Source organism: Corapipo altera, unplaced genomic scaffold (genome assembly GCF_003945725.1).
Source record: "Corapipo altera isolate COAL_440 unplaced genomic scaffold, ASM394572v1 326, whole genome shotgun sequence".
Lineage (NCBI taxonomy): Eukaryota > Metazoa > Chordata > Aves > Passeriformes > Pipridae > Corapipo > Corapipo altera.
The window spans coordinates 28,550-46,607 of record NW_020884945.1 but is presented as its reverse complement, the minus strand read 5'-3'; the positions used below and the strand labels follow the sequence as shown (position 1 = coordinate 46,607).

General features: G+C 42.6%; 1 protein-coding gene across 2 annotated transcripts in view; it reads left to right on the top strand.

Annotated features, from left to right (window-relative positions):
* LOC113956154 (calpain-5-like) overlaps positions 1 to 18,058 on the top strand; it is a 53,303-nt gene that overhangs the window by 8,817 nt on the left and 26,428 nt on the right. The window contains exon 3 of one of the 2 annotated variants that reach the window (XM_027662391.1): positions 649 to 819. In XM_027662391.1, coding sequence (XP_027518192.1) covers positions 655 to 819 — 165 coding nt within the window. In that variant the 5' untranslated portion in view covers positions 649 to 654. Of the gene's footprint in view, positions 1 to 644; positions 820 to 18,058 lie in introns of both variants that reach the window. The other variant, XM_027662390.1, reaches the window with a different exon arrangement.

Below are 18,058 nucleotides of genomic sequence, written 5' to 3'. Positions count from 1 at the left end.
ATAATCAGGACTCTGGGAATTAAGTCCTGAGAGGACATTTTTTCATCTTTTTTTAGTGTTGTTGTGCTTTCTAAAGTATTTTAAACTCTCACCAATTATTTGTAACTATTTACTACTTCTGGGAATTCAGTTCCCTGAAATGTAACATAAAGTTCAAAGACAATAGTACAAGCCAAAATATCGTCACTTAAATTGAGATGGAGAACCATAGAAATCTGGTTTGGGTTTTTTTAGGCATAAGAGTTGGAGTAGATCATTAGAGCTTTAGTGGCCAGAAGAAGAATGTAAGACAGAAAGATGGTCCAGCCCTTCACACATGGTGCAGACTGAGAGCCAAGCCCTGCTCTGTTACCTTACAAATCAATCAGACAGAGAAAAATGCTGGGTTTGTGACTGATCTGGACTCTTTCCTGATAAGAATTCTCTTCAGACAAAAATATGACCCTTATATATAGGATCTTTTTGGGTTTTACAATTTTCTAGTCCACTACTTTAACATAATCTAATTTGTAATCTGGGTTGTTTTGTTTTAAATAAATCAGTAATCTCCTTTGAAACAAGTTAATATGTGTTAATGACTGGTATCATCTATGGACCTTAAGGAGCCTTTGTAATTTGTACAAGCCAATATTCATTTTACCTAGACAGGGAGCTATGCCTTCATCAGTGCAACTCTTCAGAGATCAGAAGTACCACGAGCTGAAAGAGCAGTGTATCCAGCAGAGACGGCTCTTCGAAGATCCTGAGTTTCCAGCCTCAGATGGATCCCTTTTCTATCAGTCAGCACCACCAAGGAAAGTTGAATGGAAGCGCCCAAAGGTAACTGATGATTGTTTTTTCACTCCTACTCTCTCCCCCAGTAGAGACACCTCCACCAAGGTGGAGGTGTCTCTACTGGGGGAGAGAGTAGGAGTGAAAAAGAGTCTGAGCAAGTCATTGTTCTGTTGTGGACTTGACACCTTCTTCCTTGGCTGTGTTTCAGTTTGGTTCTGGTGAAACCTCAACGGCAACACCCAGAGGGAGTGGAGAGTTTTCCTCTGTTGATCGATATCATCTCTGGTCTCTGTATGGCTATGCTGAAGTTACTGTGCATTTTGCCTTTGACTCGTGTAAAACCTCAATTACACACCAGGGGTTTTGTATTCCAAATGAACAGCTATTGTCTTGCAAGCAAACAGTAATGCTTGTGTCTATTTGCCACTTTTACTGGCATCTTAACAGGGAAATATCCCCGCTCTTCTGCTTGCTCCACACCAGTGCAGAGGGACAGCAAACTCTGCCTGTTGTGGGGGATGCCATGAAGGGGCTGATCAGAACTGTCCAGAAAGGCCCAGGCTGTGAGCAAAGATTTGTAAATGGCTGATTTTGCAGGCTTTTAAAACCTCATGCAGAGCCGAGGGACTCTCCTTTTTAGAACCAGCCCCAAATCATTTAAATCAAAAGCTGTAACATAAGACACAACCCCCCTGACATTTTCTGTGAGGAAAACCTGCTTGTTTGTGAGGGGGGAAAAAAAATAAGAAAGATTCTCCCCGTTAGTGGGCAATTTTCCTGCCCACTGATATTAGTGTCAAAATACATCCTGCTCTTTTCCTGTGATTTCCCTGGAGTTTCTCTCCCTCTGCCAGGCTGAGGTGGGGCTGGGGGCAGCTGTGTCCTGCCAAGAGGCAGGAGAAGCCTCTTGCCCCCCTGCTATCTCAGCCGGCCCTGGGATGTCCTCAGCCACCTGTCCTGGCTAACCCCTTTCCGAGGCAAACACTGCCTCTGTGTGGTGGTCCTGCTCAGCATGGGGTGAGAATACCCGGGAATGACAGTCACTCTGCTCAACGGATATTTTGTCTGTCTCATTTTTAACTAAACCCCAGGTTTGTCTCTTTTTTTTTTTTTTTTTTTTCACTGACCTTGCAAAAAGTATGAAATCCCAAGGACCTCTTTGTCAGTGTTAAACAAACAGCAGTGATCCTCCAACCAGGGCAGGCATGTGGGGAAAGAGTGGATAAGCTTGCTTCAGAGGTAAACAGTGTTCTTTAGTTACTCATAAAGGAAAATAATAGCCTGATCCTTCAGAATGAGTCTTATCATGTGCTTTCCTGGCTCCCTTGCTTGACCCTGTGTTTTATAAGCCCCCATTTTGCTTTCATCTGCATCTTCTCTTCACGAAAGGGCTGTGATTCCACCCTTATTTTCTGGAAAGACAGAGCTGGTTTGTGTTCGGTAAGACAGCACAGAAAGACACTGTGTGACAGGACTGCTGAACTGCTTCCCAAGAAAACCCTCTTGTGTCCAGGCCACAGAAGGGACACTGCTGTCTTTGATTAACTCACTGGTGTCAAAGATCAGATACATGGCTGAAGGTGGAGAACCTGCCCCGTGTTCCTAGAGACACTGTGTGCCATGGGCTCCATTCTCCATCTTCTCACCAATTTTCCAGTGTTTTCAGGTGTGCTTATCACCATACAAGTGAAAAGTCCAGGAAATAAGATGCTGTGTGTACAGCATGTAGGAATAAACAGAGCAAGTGTCTCCCTGCTTCCCAAACTGGGAAGTGTGGGATGAGCAGGTTGGTGATTTATCCACGGCACTGTGAGGGGGACTGAGGTTTTTGCCAGAGAACGCAGGAGCTCTGACCTCTGCATCTGCACCTTTACTGGAGGCAGCACCAGCTTTTTTTGCTTCTAACTGGTGGAAAATGATACAGTGTCTCAGAAGCTGAAACATCCTCCTATTTACAAGTGCTGATTTGAACCCTGACACCCCCTCTGCCTCTCTACCTGTCTAAGAAGATTCTACCCTCCTTTGGAAGGTAGTGGAGGGTCAGGACATGTCTGCCTGGGCACTTAGTCTGGGTTACCTTTACAGATTTTGCATTAATGTTCCTTATTCCACAGGATTTGTGGTCACAGCCCTCCAGAATATTTAACAGTATCCCGGTCCTCATAAATTTTGTGGAATGAGCATCATGAAAAACTTGGCTGTCAGGTGTAAGAACACCTGGGTTAAACGCCTCTCAGAGATAATGCTCTTCATCATTTAATTCCTCTGCCAGTTCTGTGGCAGTGTTGCTGCAGTCTAACCCTGCTTTTCAGTTTGGCTGTGAACAAGACCAGAGACGTCTGCTTAAGTTTGGGACTTGTGTCAGAGTCCAGGGGTGCTGGCAGGGGAGGGAGGGTCCTGGCACCGCACCAGGGGTGGAGCAGTTGCACGACCATGCACTGAAAGAACAGCTTCGGGGTATGGAGCAGAATGGCAGCTCATCACACCCTGGTATACCTGCCAGGATGGGGCCTGGGGAGAATCCAGAGCTGGAGGAGAGTGGACATTAAAGGGGGATGCCATGAGATGGCATGGCAGAGTGATGTGGACTCAGTACAGTCTAGTGAAATTGCTGCCTTCTGTGTGACAAAGTGTTTAGATTGTAACAGCCCCTCTGTATAGTGACACTTACCTGGCTTGCCAGACCTCTCTCCATACCCCCAGCTCCTTTCAGGAGTGTGGCTCTTGATTTAATAATCCATTTTTCAGATCTGAACATGCTTTTTTAATCCCTTCAGCCACTTCTTTCCAGCCAAAAATATGAGGTGATAGCAATGCTCTTGCTTAATCAAAATAAGGGTCCCTGCCCACCTCTCCTCCTCACCCCTCAAGCTTTGTAGGATCCAATTATTGTTCTTCTTGAAAATATTACTTATTCTGCAAAGGTTGCTGTCATGTGCTGAAATAGCTGAAGTTTTGGCTTGTTCACATTTCTCTGTTGGTGGTTATTGACTCTTGTTCAACTGCAGATGAGCACAAGTTGCAAAGCTCCGTGTGCTGTGACATTTGTGTTTGTACTGGAAACACTGGCGCATGTGGAACATGCCTGTATCTGACAGGTGAGAAAATGCACTTCAAAGAGAGGTGATGAGCCTCTGCTGAGCTTTGAGGGAGCTCACACATCCTTTTATGTTCCTCAAACATTGATGGGAACACAAAGGCGGTTTCAGGTCGCAGGTTGTGTGATCCAGGCACCAGTGTCTTGCAGCTTCCTTGTTCATTGTGCTTCTCTAGGATGTGTTTGTAGGAGAAAAGGGCTGTGAAAGACTTGGCCTTGCACTGAGATGAAATAAATCCTAACGGGCTTCTTTTCCTTATGTGTCTGTCACATCCTAGACCTTAACACCATGGATGTTGTCCTCCACAGGCCAAATAATAACCCTCAGTGGGTATGTTCAGACATGCACTCCATGATTGCTTTGTACAGGGGTACTGGAGGATTTTAGGACTTCCTGGATTACACTGGAGATTGTTTTAACAGGCGCTTTTGTATGCTGTGATTAGCTGTGATTACACAAGTGCAGCAGCAGAGAGGCTGTTTGCCACTGTTACAAATAGTTTTATGTGCCATTAAAAGCACATTTAGCTTGTGATCTTCAGCTACAGCTCAGTATCTATGGAAAAGTTTTAAGTCAGCTGTTTCTTTGCCAAATGTACATGTGTATATATGGTTGCAGGGCACCTTAATTTTTATAGAAGACCTTAAGCCTTGTAGACTCAAAAGTGGTATAAAAGGTCACAGGCAAAGTAGGCTCTGACTTAAGTTTAAACCCTTCACCTTAAAGAAATAGGAAAGGTATTAAGAGCTGAACTCTGGGAAGCAGTCTGCCCTGGAATGTAGTCGGAGAGATTGAAGGGAAGGTTTCTGTACACATTAATCTTGTTTTCCAGCTTAAAATTGTCAAGGCAGAGACCATGTAGTCCAAGTTTGTGATGCAAACTTCTGTTTGTGTGTTGCAAGTAGATGAGAGGGGAACAACAGGTAGATGGGAAACTCTCAGAACAAAATTCTTAAATGATGGCAAAGGATTTTTTTCTTTCCTCACTAATTATGTACATGATGAACTCAGTGCCCTGAACCTCCTACAAATGGAGTCTGGCACTGCTGCATGTTTGAGCTGAGTTGTTCCAGCATCCTTGTTGCTTGATCCTGCTGAGCTGAGCTGCAGCCATCTGTCCCTCTCGTGCAGGTGTCTCTCTGCAGAGGAGGAGTAGCTGCTTGCCAAGGGCTGGCTGCCACAACCCTGCAATGGAAGTAAGGACAGGCTGCTCCTGGGGAGGAAGGCGTTAAATCCACCCCAGCTGCAGGAGCTCGGATGTTGGCACAGCTCAGGTGCATGTGGCAGCACAAAAACATGCTCTTCACACCCGTTGCCTTAGCAACTGCACATTCAGATGGCAGCGTTGGCAGTGGGATCCCGCAGAAGATGATGCAATTGCAATTAAGTCGAATTGTTTTCATGTTGATGGAATTAATTTTGAGCTAGGAAGGAAGGGGAGGGGTGATGGGTGCACATAAGTGATATTACAAGGAGCTGCCACCCGTTTGAGATCCTGGTGTAGGCAAGTCTCCATCATGTTGTGTGTTTCTTTAAGGGTAAAATCAGTGTTGGCACTTGGCTTCTGAACCTTGTTTGGTGTTTTTTTGAGAGACTAAAAGTCTGCCCAAGGGCTTTATTTGTTTAGTGAGAGTAGATCTAGTGGGGTAATCTTCTGTACATCTCAGCTCCCACTGTTCTTGCACCCTGGTGATCCCCAGGCTGGAACTCTAGAGTTTACAATGGCCCTGGGGAATTGGGCTACTGGGAGGAGGTGGCATAAAGTGGAGGGCAAGGTCTTTCAAATCCAGGTCAAAACAAGTCTTGGCCTTACTCTATGGCTGTAATTCTGGATCAGATGGATCAGGAAGCTGCTTTCTTGTTGTCTTATTCAGTGGAATCAGTTGATTTGGACCATTTCTACCAGCAGTTGGAAACATAATGTCATGTTCAAGAGAAGTGATTTGCCACTTGGTTTTGCACTGGAGTGATGAGACAGAGGTGGCCAGCTATGATTTGGCACGTGAGACACATGGGAGTTCATTGAAATTCAAAACATTATAAAGCACTTAGCGGGACCCTGGTGTGTCTTCAGTACAAGTGTCTTTAGACCAGCATTTCCCAGGCTTTTGAAGTCCAGCAGCACTTAACCAAAGGCAAGAACACTTAACCAATCATTGCTTGAAATGGTTCAGATAACTGATTTTATTCACTACCAGTTACAAGGTCCTCAGTTTGCCTCCAGTTGCAATTCAGAACTGATTTTCAAGCCAACTGAGGGCTGATAGCAAGTCTGGACAGTAAAGCCCTTCATTTAAGGAACTTGGGTGATGTGAATGACCAGGTAAGTGTGGGGTGATAAAAGCATAACAGAAAGTGCTGGTTTGGGTTTTTTTCTGCTCCTGGAAACAGCATAAATATAAACCATCTGCCAATATTTTAAAGGGGATATTAAAATCTAAATATAATCTAAATAAAAGTGCTAATAGCTCAAATACATATAGTATGCATTGATCTACAGAGATGAAAAAAGTAACTGGAATCCATTGGAACTGTAGTTCTCATTCTACCAACCAGGAATGTAAGTTCTCATAGAGAAGATCATGATAGATTAAATCTGTCATTATTAGTGCTATCCTAATATGATACTGTAGTAATTTTTAAATTAATAATAATCTTGGCTGCTCCAAGTAATTGATCTTTTTGAGGAGGAAACACATTTTGAAAAAATGGAGGGGGGGAAGGGTGGTACTTTTTTTTTTATTTTGGAGGGGGGGAATACTGAGTTGCAACTTTCCCCCAACTACACTAATACAAAAATTCAAGAAGCATTTCATTTTCTTGGAGGCAAGGAAACGTTTTCCAGCTGTAAAGGGCCTTCCCTTGTTGGTTTTGTAAGGTACTTGGAACAGCATGTTCTGATGGTGTCTGGCCAAGCAATTCACTGAAAACATCATGGGCTTTGTTTTGTTTCTTTCCTTCTCCCATTATTATTTTCTCCTCAGGTTTTGAGATTGGTTTTTTGTGTTTATTTGTTCTTGGTTTGGGGTTTTTGTTTTGGTTTGTTTGTTTATTTGTTTGTTTGGTGTGTTTTTTTGGGTTTTTTTTTTTTTGTTTGTTTGTTTGTTTTTTTTACTGACCTTGTTCTGAAAAGAAAATGCCTTCTCCCTTTGCAAGAGAACACACTTTGACGTGTTCCTCCTCTCCCTGGCCACTCTCTGTTGCTGCTATTCCATCTTCCTCCTTGTATTATTTGCAGAAATAACAGAACCAAACTGTCCAGGCAAACCATCCAAACTGCTGCTAATCGTGGTATTGTAACTGATGATCTGGACATTCCGAGGAGAGTCATGCCGGGCTTTTCTTGCCCTTGCTTCAGGACCTATTTTTAGGGCTCTACCAGCACAATTGCCTTGCACAATAAACGAGTCTGAAGCGGTGAGGGTACCAGAGCATGTGAGCGTTTCTAGCTCTTCTTGTGTTGATTTGCTTTGACGGAAAGCGGTTCTTCGCTGAGGAGGAAGGAGGTAAAAGACCTAATGAGTGACATCCTTTTGAGGCAGAAGACTGCTCAGAGTGGGTGTTAATGGCTGTCATCGAGATGCCGCTGATGCTCTATCTGGGATGTGCTGTGTTGTGCTGCCTCAGAAACTGGGCAGAGGGAGCTGGTAGCCAAAGAGCAGGACAGACCAGAACCAGTGTGACGCTCTGGCAGGTGAAGGTAGTGAGATACACACAGTTCGTTTGCCTTCTTGGCCGAGAAACAGTAAAGGTGGAGTTTTTTGGGGACTGTGTTTGTGTGTTTCACAACAGGGAGTTTTGTTTTTTTTTTTTACAGCTGGCTAAAAAAGGAAGAAACAAACAGGAGCATTTTTGCTCCATTAGCCATGTAAAACATGGTTGATAGCTCACAACTTCTGAAAGCAGCCTCCTGAGGAAACAGGGAAACTCCAAAAGAGTCCCCTGTGTTTAAGGCTAACATTATTATTCATCTGTTCTTGTTAGCTAATCTTTCATGGAGCCAAAACCTGTAGCACAAAAGGAAGAGCCTTTATTGCCAGAGTAGAAAAGACAGCTGCCACAAGATATCCCTTGCTGAATATAATAAAAATACATAATAATCACTTGAGGTCACATCATGTTGATCACAGTGAAAGACGATGGGATACCATCGTGGGTCAAAGTGCCCAGACTGTGGCCATTGTGCTTGTTCATGTTCAACATGACTCTGATCCTTTCACAGTGGCTGTGACATGCTCTGCTGCAAGCCCTGCCTCAGCTTCTAGCAGGTGTTCTTATATTGTCAGATAAACTGGAAAATGTGTGTTGACTTTCTCTGCAGGTCTGGCCTGCATTCCAAAGTAATCTTTGTCACCAAAACCTCAAAATAATAATTAACAAGCTTGTCCTTTGAAATTTGTTGTGTGTTGGACCCTGCAAGAATCCTGTTAACAGCAAATATTTTGAATTTGATGGCATTTTGCTAAAGAGCATTTTAAAGGTGAAGCAATACAAACTTCACATCAATTATAAGTTTCACCAATGTCAATCCTCAGCAAACTGAAATCTTGATTCGTTTGCAATATTATTTCTGTCCGTGACAAGACCAACTCAATTGTTAATACAAATATGAAGACTATACGATGGGCAGGCATGGATGTGTTTAGATGGATTTATGTACAGGGATGTACATCCATGACACCAGACAGGGACTAGGGAAGCAGAATGGTGCAGTGGGAAGAAGGGTGAAGCACTACTTTGGGCTTGCACTGTCACCTCAGAGCAAACCTGTGGCATTTTGAAAGCAGACAGAGTCCCAGAGTCTGTGCTACAGAATTTGAGGCGTGTTACCTTTATAAGGGTAATTTATTTTTTTTTTTCTGTGCTGAGAGTAGTGATGGGAAAATAGTAACATTGCAGATTGACAGTGCAGCCATCTGCTTTTCTAGAAGATGGGTCCAAGAAGCATGGTGAAGTCGCTGGACAGAGCAGTCACCGAAGGGCTGTTGCAGATGTGTTGTTAAGCACTTTCTTTCCCAATTGTTTTGTTCCTGTAGGCAGGAAGTGAGCGGAGCTGTGTGTGGTGCCCTGAGGGCTCCTCTCACACAGCCAAACAAACAAGTAGGGATCTCTTAACTCCTTTAATCCATCCCGGCAGTTATTGCTGGCAGTGCCTGGGATTCAAGTCTTGGAGGGTCACCTACAGCTGTGTGACCCTTGTTCGTGTCCCATTTTCCTAGACCAGAGCCTGCAGTTCAAACCAAGGCTGAGGTGAGTGCAGTGTGCTGTGGCTCAGACACCCTCTAAATAAGAAGCCCCAAGAACTTTATGGTATTTCATTCAGTTGGGTTCCGTTTCTGTGTTTGAGAAGATCCTTCAGAAATAGGATCAGGAATTCTGCTTTGTTCTAGGATTCTGTGTCTCTCCTCACCTTTCTGCAATGGGCTGGTGACTCCTGCTTCTGGCAATGAGCTTAACCCTGAGGAGACTTTGACTGTGCTTCTGGGTGTTAAGCAACTTGAAAAATGAAAATATGGGAGAACACAGTGCTCCAGAAGTTGGGAAAGGACATCCTCACTTTTTATGAGATGGGTGTTTAATTTAAGAAGTTCTACTGAGACTGAAACAGATACTGTTTTGTTCTCCCAAGGATGTTGTTTTAAGAAGCATCCTTTTGTAAACAATAGGAATTTATGAACTTAGATTAATTCACTCTTATTGCCCTTAGTCATATAGGCTGGTGCACCTCAGTATTAATATCATGGGGTTTGAGCTCTGGCCCCTTTCAAAGCCTTGGGATTTTCACTGTGCTCTGTTTATCATCTTGTCTTTCCCCCAATGTGCTGAGTATGGGAGGCATCACAAAATCATTGCTTGGTATGTTTCCATCTTTGTTTCTGACTGGATAAAACATTCCTCCCAAAATATTTTGTCCTTAATGTTTTCAGCTGGGGAAGTTGAGACATATTTCTTCTGAAATTGCCAAACTGTTCTCAGAATGGAGCTGCTTGCTCACCCTTATTTTATTAATGCCATCATTTTATTTTTATTTTGCCTGGAAAATCTTGTTAAGATGGAGCTTGCCCAAAAGAAGAGATGAGCAAGGAGCTATAAAGCCTTCAGCTGTCAGCAAATACTCACGTCCAACCTCTCCAGTGCAGTCTGGTGACTGTATGGGCCCCATATGACATCAACTTGATGGCTCAATCCCATTTCTGATGTCATTTCAGAAAATTCTTTGTTCTTAGTTGTGCCCTTCTGTGTTGGCTGTGTCATGGCAGGAAGGAAAAACCCCGGTGGCACCTTGCCAGCAACCCTGCCTCCCTGCTCCAGAAGCTTGTTGAGGAGCTGGGAGTTCAGTGGGTATCCTGTACCCAGATGCATCTTTCCTCCCCCTTGTCTTGCAGGTACCAGGGCATTGTGAGGCACGAGTTCCCACTTTTTAAGGTGATATCCTCAGGTACACTCGCCCTTCCATGAGTGTTGCATTTATTTCAACATGATGAAGTGGCAGTGTTTTGGAAGCGGCAATTTTCACAACAGTGTTATTCACCCAAGTCTTCCAGGAATATAATTAAGAGCAAACATTTGTAAATGACATTCATGCTTGCCAAGCAGACAGCTCTCCAGATGCCAGTATTTTGTTATCTTCTCTCTTGGCAGTTTTTCCAGTTTGTATTTCCCTCTCTTAGGTTGGATGGAGGCTTTCTTACGCTGTTGCGGTTTGTTTCCCCCCCAAAGGAAAAAATATTAAATGACCTCAATGTCATTTCTAGAACATAAACAGTACGGTTCCAAGGCTCTGAATGTTTCTTTAAAGTTTAAAATGTCAGGTTTGATTTAGTTGGTTCCACCATCAGTAGATGAAAATTGGTTTCTCAGAGAATCAGCTCCCGTTTGCCCTGAGGCGATGTGGTGATGGCAAGGATGACATGGTAAAATTTATTTTGAGGTCGTAAAACAAAAAGCCTGAGGATCACATCCTCAGCCAGCATAAGTCTTCTTACAGTAATTGTTAGTTCATTGATTCAATCTTCTGAAAGAATTAAATGTCTGAGTTCTCTGAAGGCAAAATTACAGCCAGAACATGCCAGTTCACCAGGAGTGGAAAGCACTCAAAAAATGCTTTCTGTCTGAAGAGCTTTATGCTTTTCTCATTTTATTTTCATATTTAAAGGGGTATTTGGAATGACTAAAGTCCTGGAATTTGAGGCTTTGTAAGCCATTCTATCTTAGATTTGAAGAGTAATTTGTTTGAATTTCATGCTCTTTCCCTGTGATCTAAACGTATGCTTCCTTCAAGATTAATTCTATTTAAAGATTAAATAAATATGTATGTTTTGTTGGCTAAAAAAAAGCTCTTAAAAACCCTTCACAGCCAAAAGAACCTTTTAGAAACTGCTGTCTTGCCTGTATGTGGCATTGTTTCTAACTTAATCATAAAGGCTAAAACATTTTGAATTTGCATCTTTTCTGGTTTTCAGGAAATAAAATGTTCTTCCTCAGGAAAACACACTTTCTATTAAGAGCAAATTTTATCTTCCAGATTTTATGTACTGAACTTTGGCAAGTGCTTCAGGGGCCAAAGGCCACCTTGACCTCCTCATGTGCTTCAGAAAATGGAATCTCTGCTCTTGGAGATATCCAGAAGCCATTGGGGCGTTCACTGGGCAGCCTTCCCGTGCATGGGGGTTGGACAAGGCAGCTTCCAGAGGTCCCCTCCAACTTCAACCATTCTGTTATCAGGGAGAGGAGGGTTGGGCTTTCAGTGCAGAGCCTCCTGGGATGGAGTCAGCGTGGGGTCTGGGACTCCCTTTTTGGGGTGGATAATGGATGTCCATATGGTCCTCTTACTTGCATCTCCATTTTCTCATGTTGAGGCCAATTGGTCTCGTGTGCAGTCATCCACGTGCATATATTTATATAATACCTGGTATGCACAAATCTGTACCTGCTCTTTGAGCTGGGAAGGCAGACCCTGCTGTCTTATCTTCACTTCTCAAATGCAGAATACCTTCAGCCTCTTCAGAGGCTCATTACCTCGCTCCGTAACTGCCACATCCATCTGTTTCACCAGAAATAATACAGCTTTATGCAGGGGCTTATTTCATTGGCTGCAACATTTTGTGTGGGAAACTGGCCCTGGAGAAGAGCTAAACCAGCCTCATTAACTAAAAGCATGAACAGGTGAAGATGCAGGTCTGCTGGCAGTGAGTTTTGTGGTAAAATGATTCTGGGTCATGTGTTTGCCACATTGGCTTCCTTGTTACCTGATAGTTGGGGCTGGCATCAGGCAGATGTGATGTTAGTGTTTAAAAAAGGAATTTGTCTGAAATGAAGCAGTGAATTCAAATCTACATCACACTGGGAAAACAAAAAATAAGCTTGATAAATGCAGTGAAAGGGCTATGTAAAGAAACAGCGTGATATAAATAAAGAAAAAAGTTTCTTCTTCTGTCTTTCCAAGCAAGAAGCCTCTTAAATGCCTGAACAATTTAAACACAGAGATGAAACTGGCTGTGCTTCATCTGGGATAAAATCATGACCAAGTAAACATTTGGACTACCCTGACAGGCTGACTCCTCCCAAGGAGCCAAAGGCTTTTCTCAATGTATCTGTCTGACTGAATCTGCTCTAGTCTTTGTTTTGGGTTGAAGCAGAAGAAAATCCTGGATCATGGTAATGAAAACTTTGACAGTGAGAGACTGGAGTCACTTGCATTTGCCATCAAAGTAAGCAGAGATACCACACGTGCCATGGCAACAGACAGTTGAGTGGGAGCTGGATACCCTGGGAAAAGGTTTATCCTTTATCAGATGTCAGAGTGCCCACAAGAGAGAGAGATACCAGAAAGCAAGCTTCCTAAACAGATCTGTGAGATGTGGAAGTAGTTCTCTTATTGATTCCTTCTGAAACGTGTGAAGTCGATAACAGAACGTGGGGAAGAAAAGCAAAGGTGAGAACATAGTGAAAGATACAGGGGTAGAAAGGAGAGTGCCTGGTTGAAGTGTGAATTAAAATGAATTCATGAATATAGTGGCAATACTGGGTATCATTGGGCATCTGCCAACCGCCCTTAAAAAGTTTACCCTTTAGCACATAATATGGTTCCTTAAATTGTAAAATCTTCCTGAAGTTTTGGCATAATTAGAAGGGGCTTATTCAAAAATTTTAGTCCTCTAACAGCAATCTGTGCTAGACAAAATAACCTGCATGGAGTCTGCTTGATTGCTTGGCAGATATGACAACTGTGACTTTGTTTGAGAATCCTACTGTGGAAATCACTGCAGTGGGTTTTTCAGTTTCATCACTCAAAACTGAAGAAACTTATCCCATGTGTTGATAACTTTATTGCTAAATTAACATCGTTCCAAGATAAGGCTTTAAAAGATGTTTTAGAAATAGAAGCTGCTGTTTGTTTTCAACCCCTTTTTGGTAGTTTCTGTGAATTTATGATTCTATGACCCACTGATTTGGTTGAGTCATAAAAGTGCTTTTTATCCAGCAATAAAGCAGATGCTGCTGTGTCAATTTTGATGCAAAAATTTTATAGCTTGGAATTCAAACTCTTAGACAAGCAGCAGATTCCCTGAAGTGGGAAGGTGGTTGGTTGGTGAGACTGGATGCAGTAGATGCTGATGTCACTGTCCTGGCTGCAGCTCAAACCCAGTCCGGACAGGGAATGTCAGGAGTGAGCTGTAGCAGAAGGCTCAAGGAATGAGAAGGCTTTTTCTGGAGCTTGTGTGAATGATCTGATAAAGGTCTGAAAGCATGAAAGCTCTGTGGTTCTCTTCAAGGTACTGGGCATGTCTCTGTGTTACTAAAAGACAAATACCCTGTTTTACATGTTCTAAGACTGATCTTTGCCAGAAAGGATGTCCAGATTAGAATTTAGGAGTCTGATATGTGTCATGTTGGGACAGAGACACTCCATAGACTCTGACTTACACAGGCTCAGCAAAGTTGTGTTGTGCTTGCTAGAACAAAATTTCTATTAAAAAAAAAATCAAAATCTGAAATTTGATATAGCTCAAGTCATCTATTTGTTTAAGAAGCTCTTGTCTTATGCTCAGGGTTTTATACAATTTTACAGTTCCTATTTTTATGTTATGAAGTAAACATCTAGTCCAGGATGGTGTGGATCACAATTCCAAAAGTGTATCTGGAAGGTGTCACTGGCTACTCTGTGCACTGTTATCCCAGGCATTAAATTTGTTTTTGCTTTAAGGAATTAAATGGAAGAACACCTCAAGGTACTGTCTGAAACAGATGAGGAGACTGGCAGGAGAGGATTAGGGATTTTTATCCTTAAGAAAGTGTCTGATATGAATGCCATGATTAGCAGATACTGGAAACTAGGCTGAACCCAAACTCTGCTGGATAAGGGAGGTGGAAAGAAAGAACCTGTTGCTAAAGGGGTTTATGCTCTTTAATGTGGTGGTTTAGACTTATGTTTTTTAACCTTTGCATTGCCACTGGATATGGAAGAAATACCTCCTTTCAAGTAATATAAATCATCTCGGGGATTAAGCTGAATTTTCACTCCAGACAATGTTTCTTAGAGGACTTGACTTCAGTTTTGCCACACAATGCCCAGTGTAATAACAAAAATAATAGGTGGCTGTGCTGAAATCTGGTTAATACTCTTTTTTAAACAGCATATTCCCTTCCTCATAAAAGGCAGTGAGGGAGAATTCCATCTGCATCAGTTGCCAGCCCCCTGAGACACAGCATAAGGTCAGACTGGACAAGCCTAGGAAGGTCACTGCCACTGAGCCAAAATGATGCTCATTATCAGGCAAAGGAAATAGCTGCCTCCCCAGACAGAGCTGGGCAGTCAGGAGCACAGACCTGAGAATTGCTTATTCCGCACTGGTCCAGTGCTGAATATTTCAGTGCAGTGGAAAAAATTGTGTGTGAGTTAATCCAACCTCCTTTTCTCATTGTTTTTATTTCCCGTCTTAGGAAACTAGTCCAAGAATTTAATAGAAAAACATGTTTTGAGGAAGCAATAAAAACCCCTAGCTAAATAGTGGGTGGTCTTTTGGTCTGATGAACTGTGAGTGGACTTACAGACCATGTCTGACCTCAGGCATGTTGGTGTGTGCCTGGAAGTGACATCAGGGAGTCACTCTAAGCCGACTGTCTTTGACCTTGGCCATCCCCTGTTACTTGTATTTAATGCAGAGACATTTCCCCTGCTTTAATATGTTGTTTTTTTGCAAAAATAGAGTTATACTGGCTTATACCACCTGTCTCTTAAAAGAACTGTACACTCAGTTTTGCTCTGAAATCCCTCTGACTTCTTTCCTTTACACCAGAGAAAAAAAAAAGGCCAGCTGGTCTGAGATCTCTGGCCTGCTGACATCCCTGTTTGGAGCTAATTACCCCTCTTAAATAAAGGGTTAGTGCACACACAGAGGCTCACGTGCAGTGAGTCTGATGTGTCTGGGGCTCTCCCCCGTGTGCTGTGTCTCCTCATTCTGTCATTGTAATATTTAATAATGATTGATTTTATTAAATACAAAGGAACGTATTGGTAATGTCCTCATTGCTGCTGGTGGGCAGCATTTTACAAGAAAACTTTGGGTTAATGACCCAAAAATGATGTCTTTTCTGATGGAAAACAATTGCTTTTTCCCAGAAATTTAAACTTACACATTTGTAACCAATTAACATGATACCTTGATTAAATTTTTCTCCCCAACTTATGCCACAGTTGTTGTAGCTTTGGAACAGCAGAGAATGAAGTTTCCCAGAGGTTGGAATTGCTCTGAACCATTCAATTTGTTTATATGATGAGTAGAGAGACAGGCCTTTCTCCAGTGTTACAGCACTATGAAATGGCAAGGTGATGTCTGTACATTGCCCTTTGAAAGAACTTGAGTTCTGGTTCCGGGGAACCTTGCTGAGAGGACTTGACTGTTGCCTGAGGTGAGTCCTGCCCTAAGAATGGCATCTCTGGTTGCTGCTCATGAGGAGAAGTCACACAAATTGTGCTACTGAGTTTAGAGAAGGGAATAGGTACGAGGGGAAGGAGGCAGGAGACAAAGGCTGTTGTCTTGTGAGTTCAGTGAGAAAAAAAAACCAAGGCAGCTCTCCTCTTAAAGCGTAATGGATGTGCTGCAGTTCTGTAGAACGTTGATCTAAAGCATCACAACCTAAAATGGGGTGGCAAGAGATGGTTTGATGTAAAATTGTTCATTGTAGTCTTGAGTGATTCCCGGGATGTGGTGACAGAGGACTCAGGGCAGGGCTTCAGTAAACACTTTGTTATGAGGTTCAGGAAAAGGTCAGCCCTACGGCACATCATCTGAACCCTTTCCAGCCCCCGTCAGCATTCCGGATGGGAATGAGCTGTAGTGCTCCAAGGGTCAGGTGAAACCTAGAGGCAGCCAAGATACACACCATGTTGCCCAATGTTTGGGAGTTTTTCTTCCAAAACATTGATTCAGATCCTCCCCAAATACATAGGCATAGGCAGGGCAGGGCTGAAACCCATGGCCTTTGCTGAGTATTAGTCACCACTCGTCCCAAGCTGAACATGGAAAAAAAAAAAAGAGCATTCTAAAAATGTCTGCAATGCATTTGGTTTTGTAATGGGATTTACAGGAGAGGGAGGAGGGGGAAGAAGCATTTCTCAATCCCCAAATAGCTGGGTTTTCTTTTATATAAGACTGGAGCACACTGGCATACTGTTCCCTGTGCTTACATACAGCTCCATTTCTTTTTAAGCACTTTTTGGCATAACCTCACTCTTGGGAACAGGTGTTGCTGGACAATAGGCATAAAGTTTACAGAGGACTTACACTTCCTGGGCTCAGGGTGTACAGGCAGAAGCCTGAGGGCTAAACTTGCCTTTTGTGGATTTACATGGTGTCACAGCAGTGACAAAAGTCCCCTCCTGATCTCAGCAAGGGCTCTTTCAGTCGGGTCACATCCGACCTCGGGTTTCTTTGGGTGGAGGTTTCTCTGAGAACTGTCCCCTGAGGGGTTACAGCTCTACCACAGGGCACGATTCGAATTTAACACTTCTTTTTTTTTTTCACTCCATAGGCAGACTTTTTTTCAGACATAACAAGGTTACAAAGGACTTTTTGCGTGCATTGGAATATCTAGCGTGGTTGGGCTCAGTTATTTGGCTTCTTAGGGGTAACTGCAAATGCCTTGGCACACAGCCTGGTCTGGAGAAGGTTTCTGTAACTGTGCCAGCACAGCTGGGGTTTATTATAGGATGGACAATCTTGTCTACCTCTTCAGCTACACAACCACGAGGTAAGTGCTGCCTTTGCTGCCTTCCTTTAGATGAGGTTGGTTCACAGTGAGCTGCAGCCAAAGCTGAATTTTTGCATCCATGTTCAGGAAGAATTGCCTTTCCCCTTGCTTCCCCCAACACTGACCTCACTCTCTGCAGGAGCTGACTCAGGATGATATGAGGATGGGAGAAGAGAAGAAAATGGAAACGATTCTCAACTCTGACAGAATTCAAACTGCTATAAACAATATTAAGGGAATGGTGTACTGGGTTTAAGTAGATCAGTCTGATAGAATCATGGAGAGTGCCTGTCTCCATACATCTTGTATGCAAGCAAAGGGGCATTATTTTTCACATTAGGGCTGGATTCTTTAAAAGGTACTGGAGAAAATAAGCTCTAAATGCTACTGAATCCTTTGAAAATCTTGGTTGCAAGCAGTATTTGCTATTGTTTCTTCTTCCCTTTCCATGAATCTCTGTTTTTCTATCTGAGCAAGCTGACAGATCCTAATTTGTTTAAAAATAATCTTTCCCTTTTCTCAGATCTGAGAGATCTCTCATAATGTTTTACAGTGCAGGCTCATTTAATGTCTGTGCAAACACACAGATAATTAATTAACCCTTTAAATGTCTTCCTATTTATAACCGATATTGCATAATTTTTAGTTCATAAATATTGGTAAGACATAATGTCAAGAGATGCATCTTTAGAGCTAAGTGCAGCTTTCTCCTTTAGCTAAATTTCTTTAAGATTCAAAGTAGCCACAGAAACCTGAAATTAATGCTTACAGTTAATCCGTTATTTGCTGTATTTTCTGTGGTGCTTCTGGTCTCAAATAAAACCTATGCTTTTTTCTTTTTTCTTTTTTCTTTTTTCTTCTTTTTCTCTTTCTCTAAATTTTTCTTTTTTTCTTTTTTCTTTTTCTCTTTCTCTAAATTTTTCTTTTTTCTT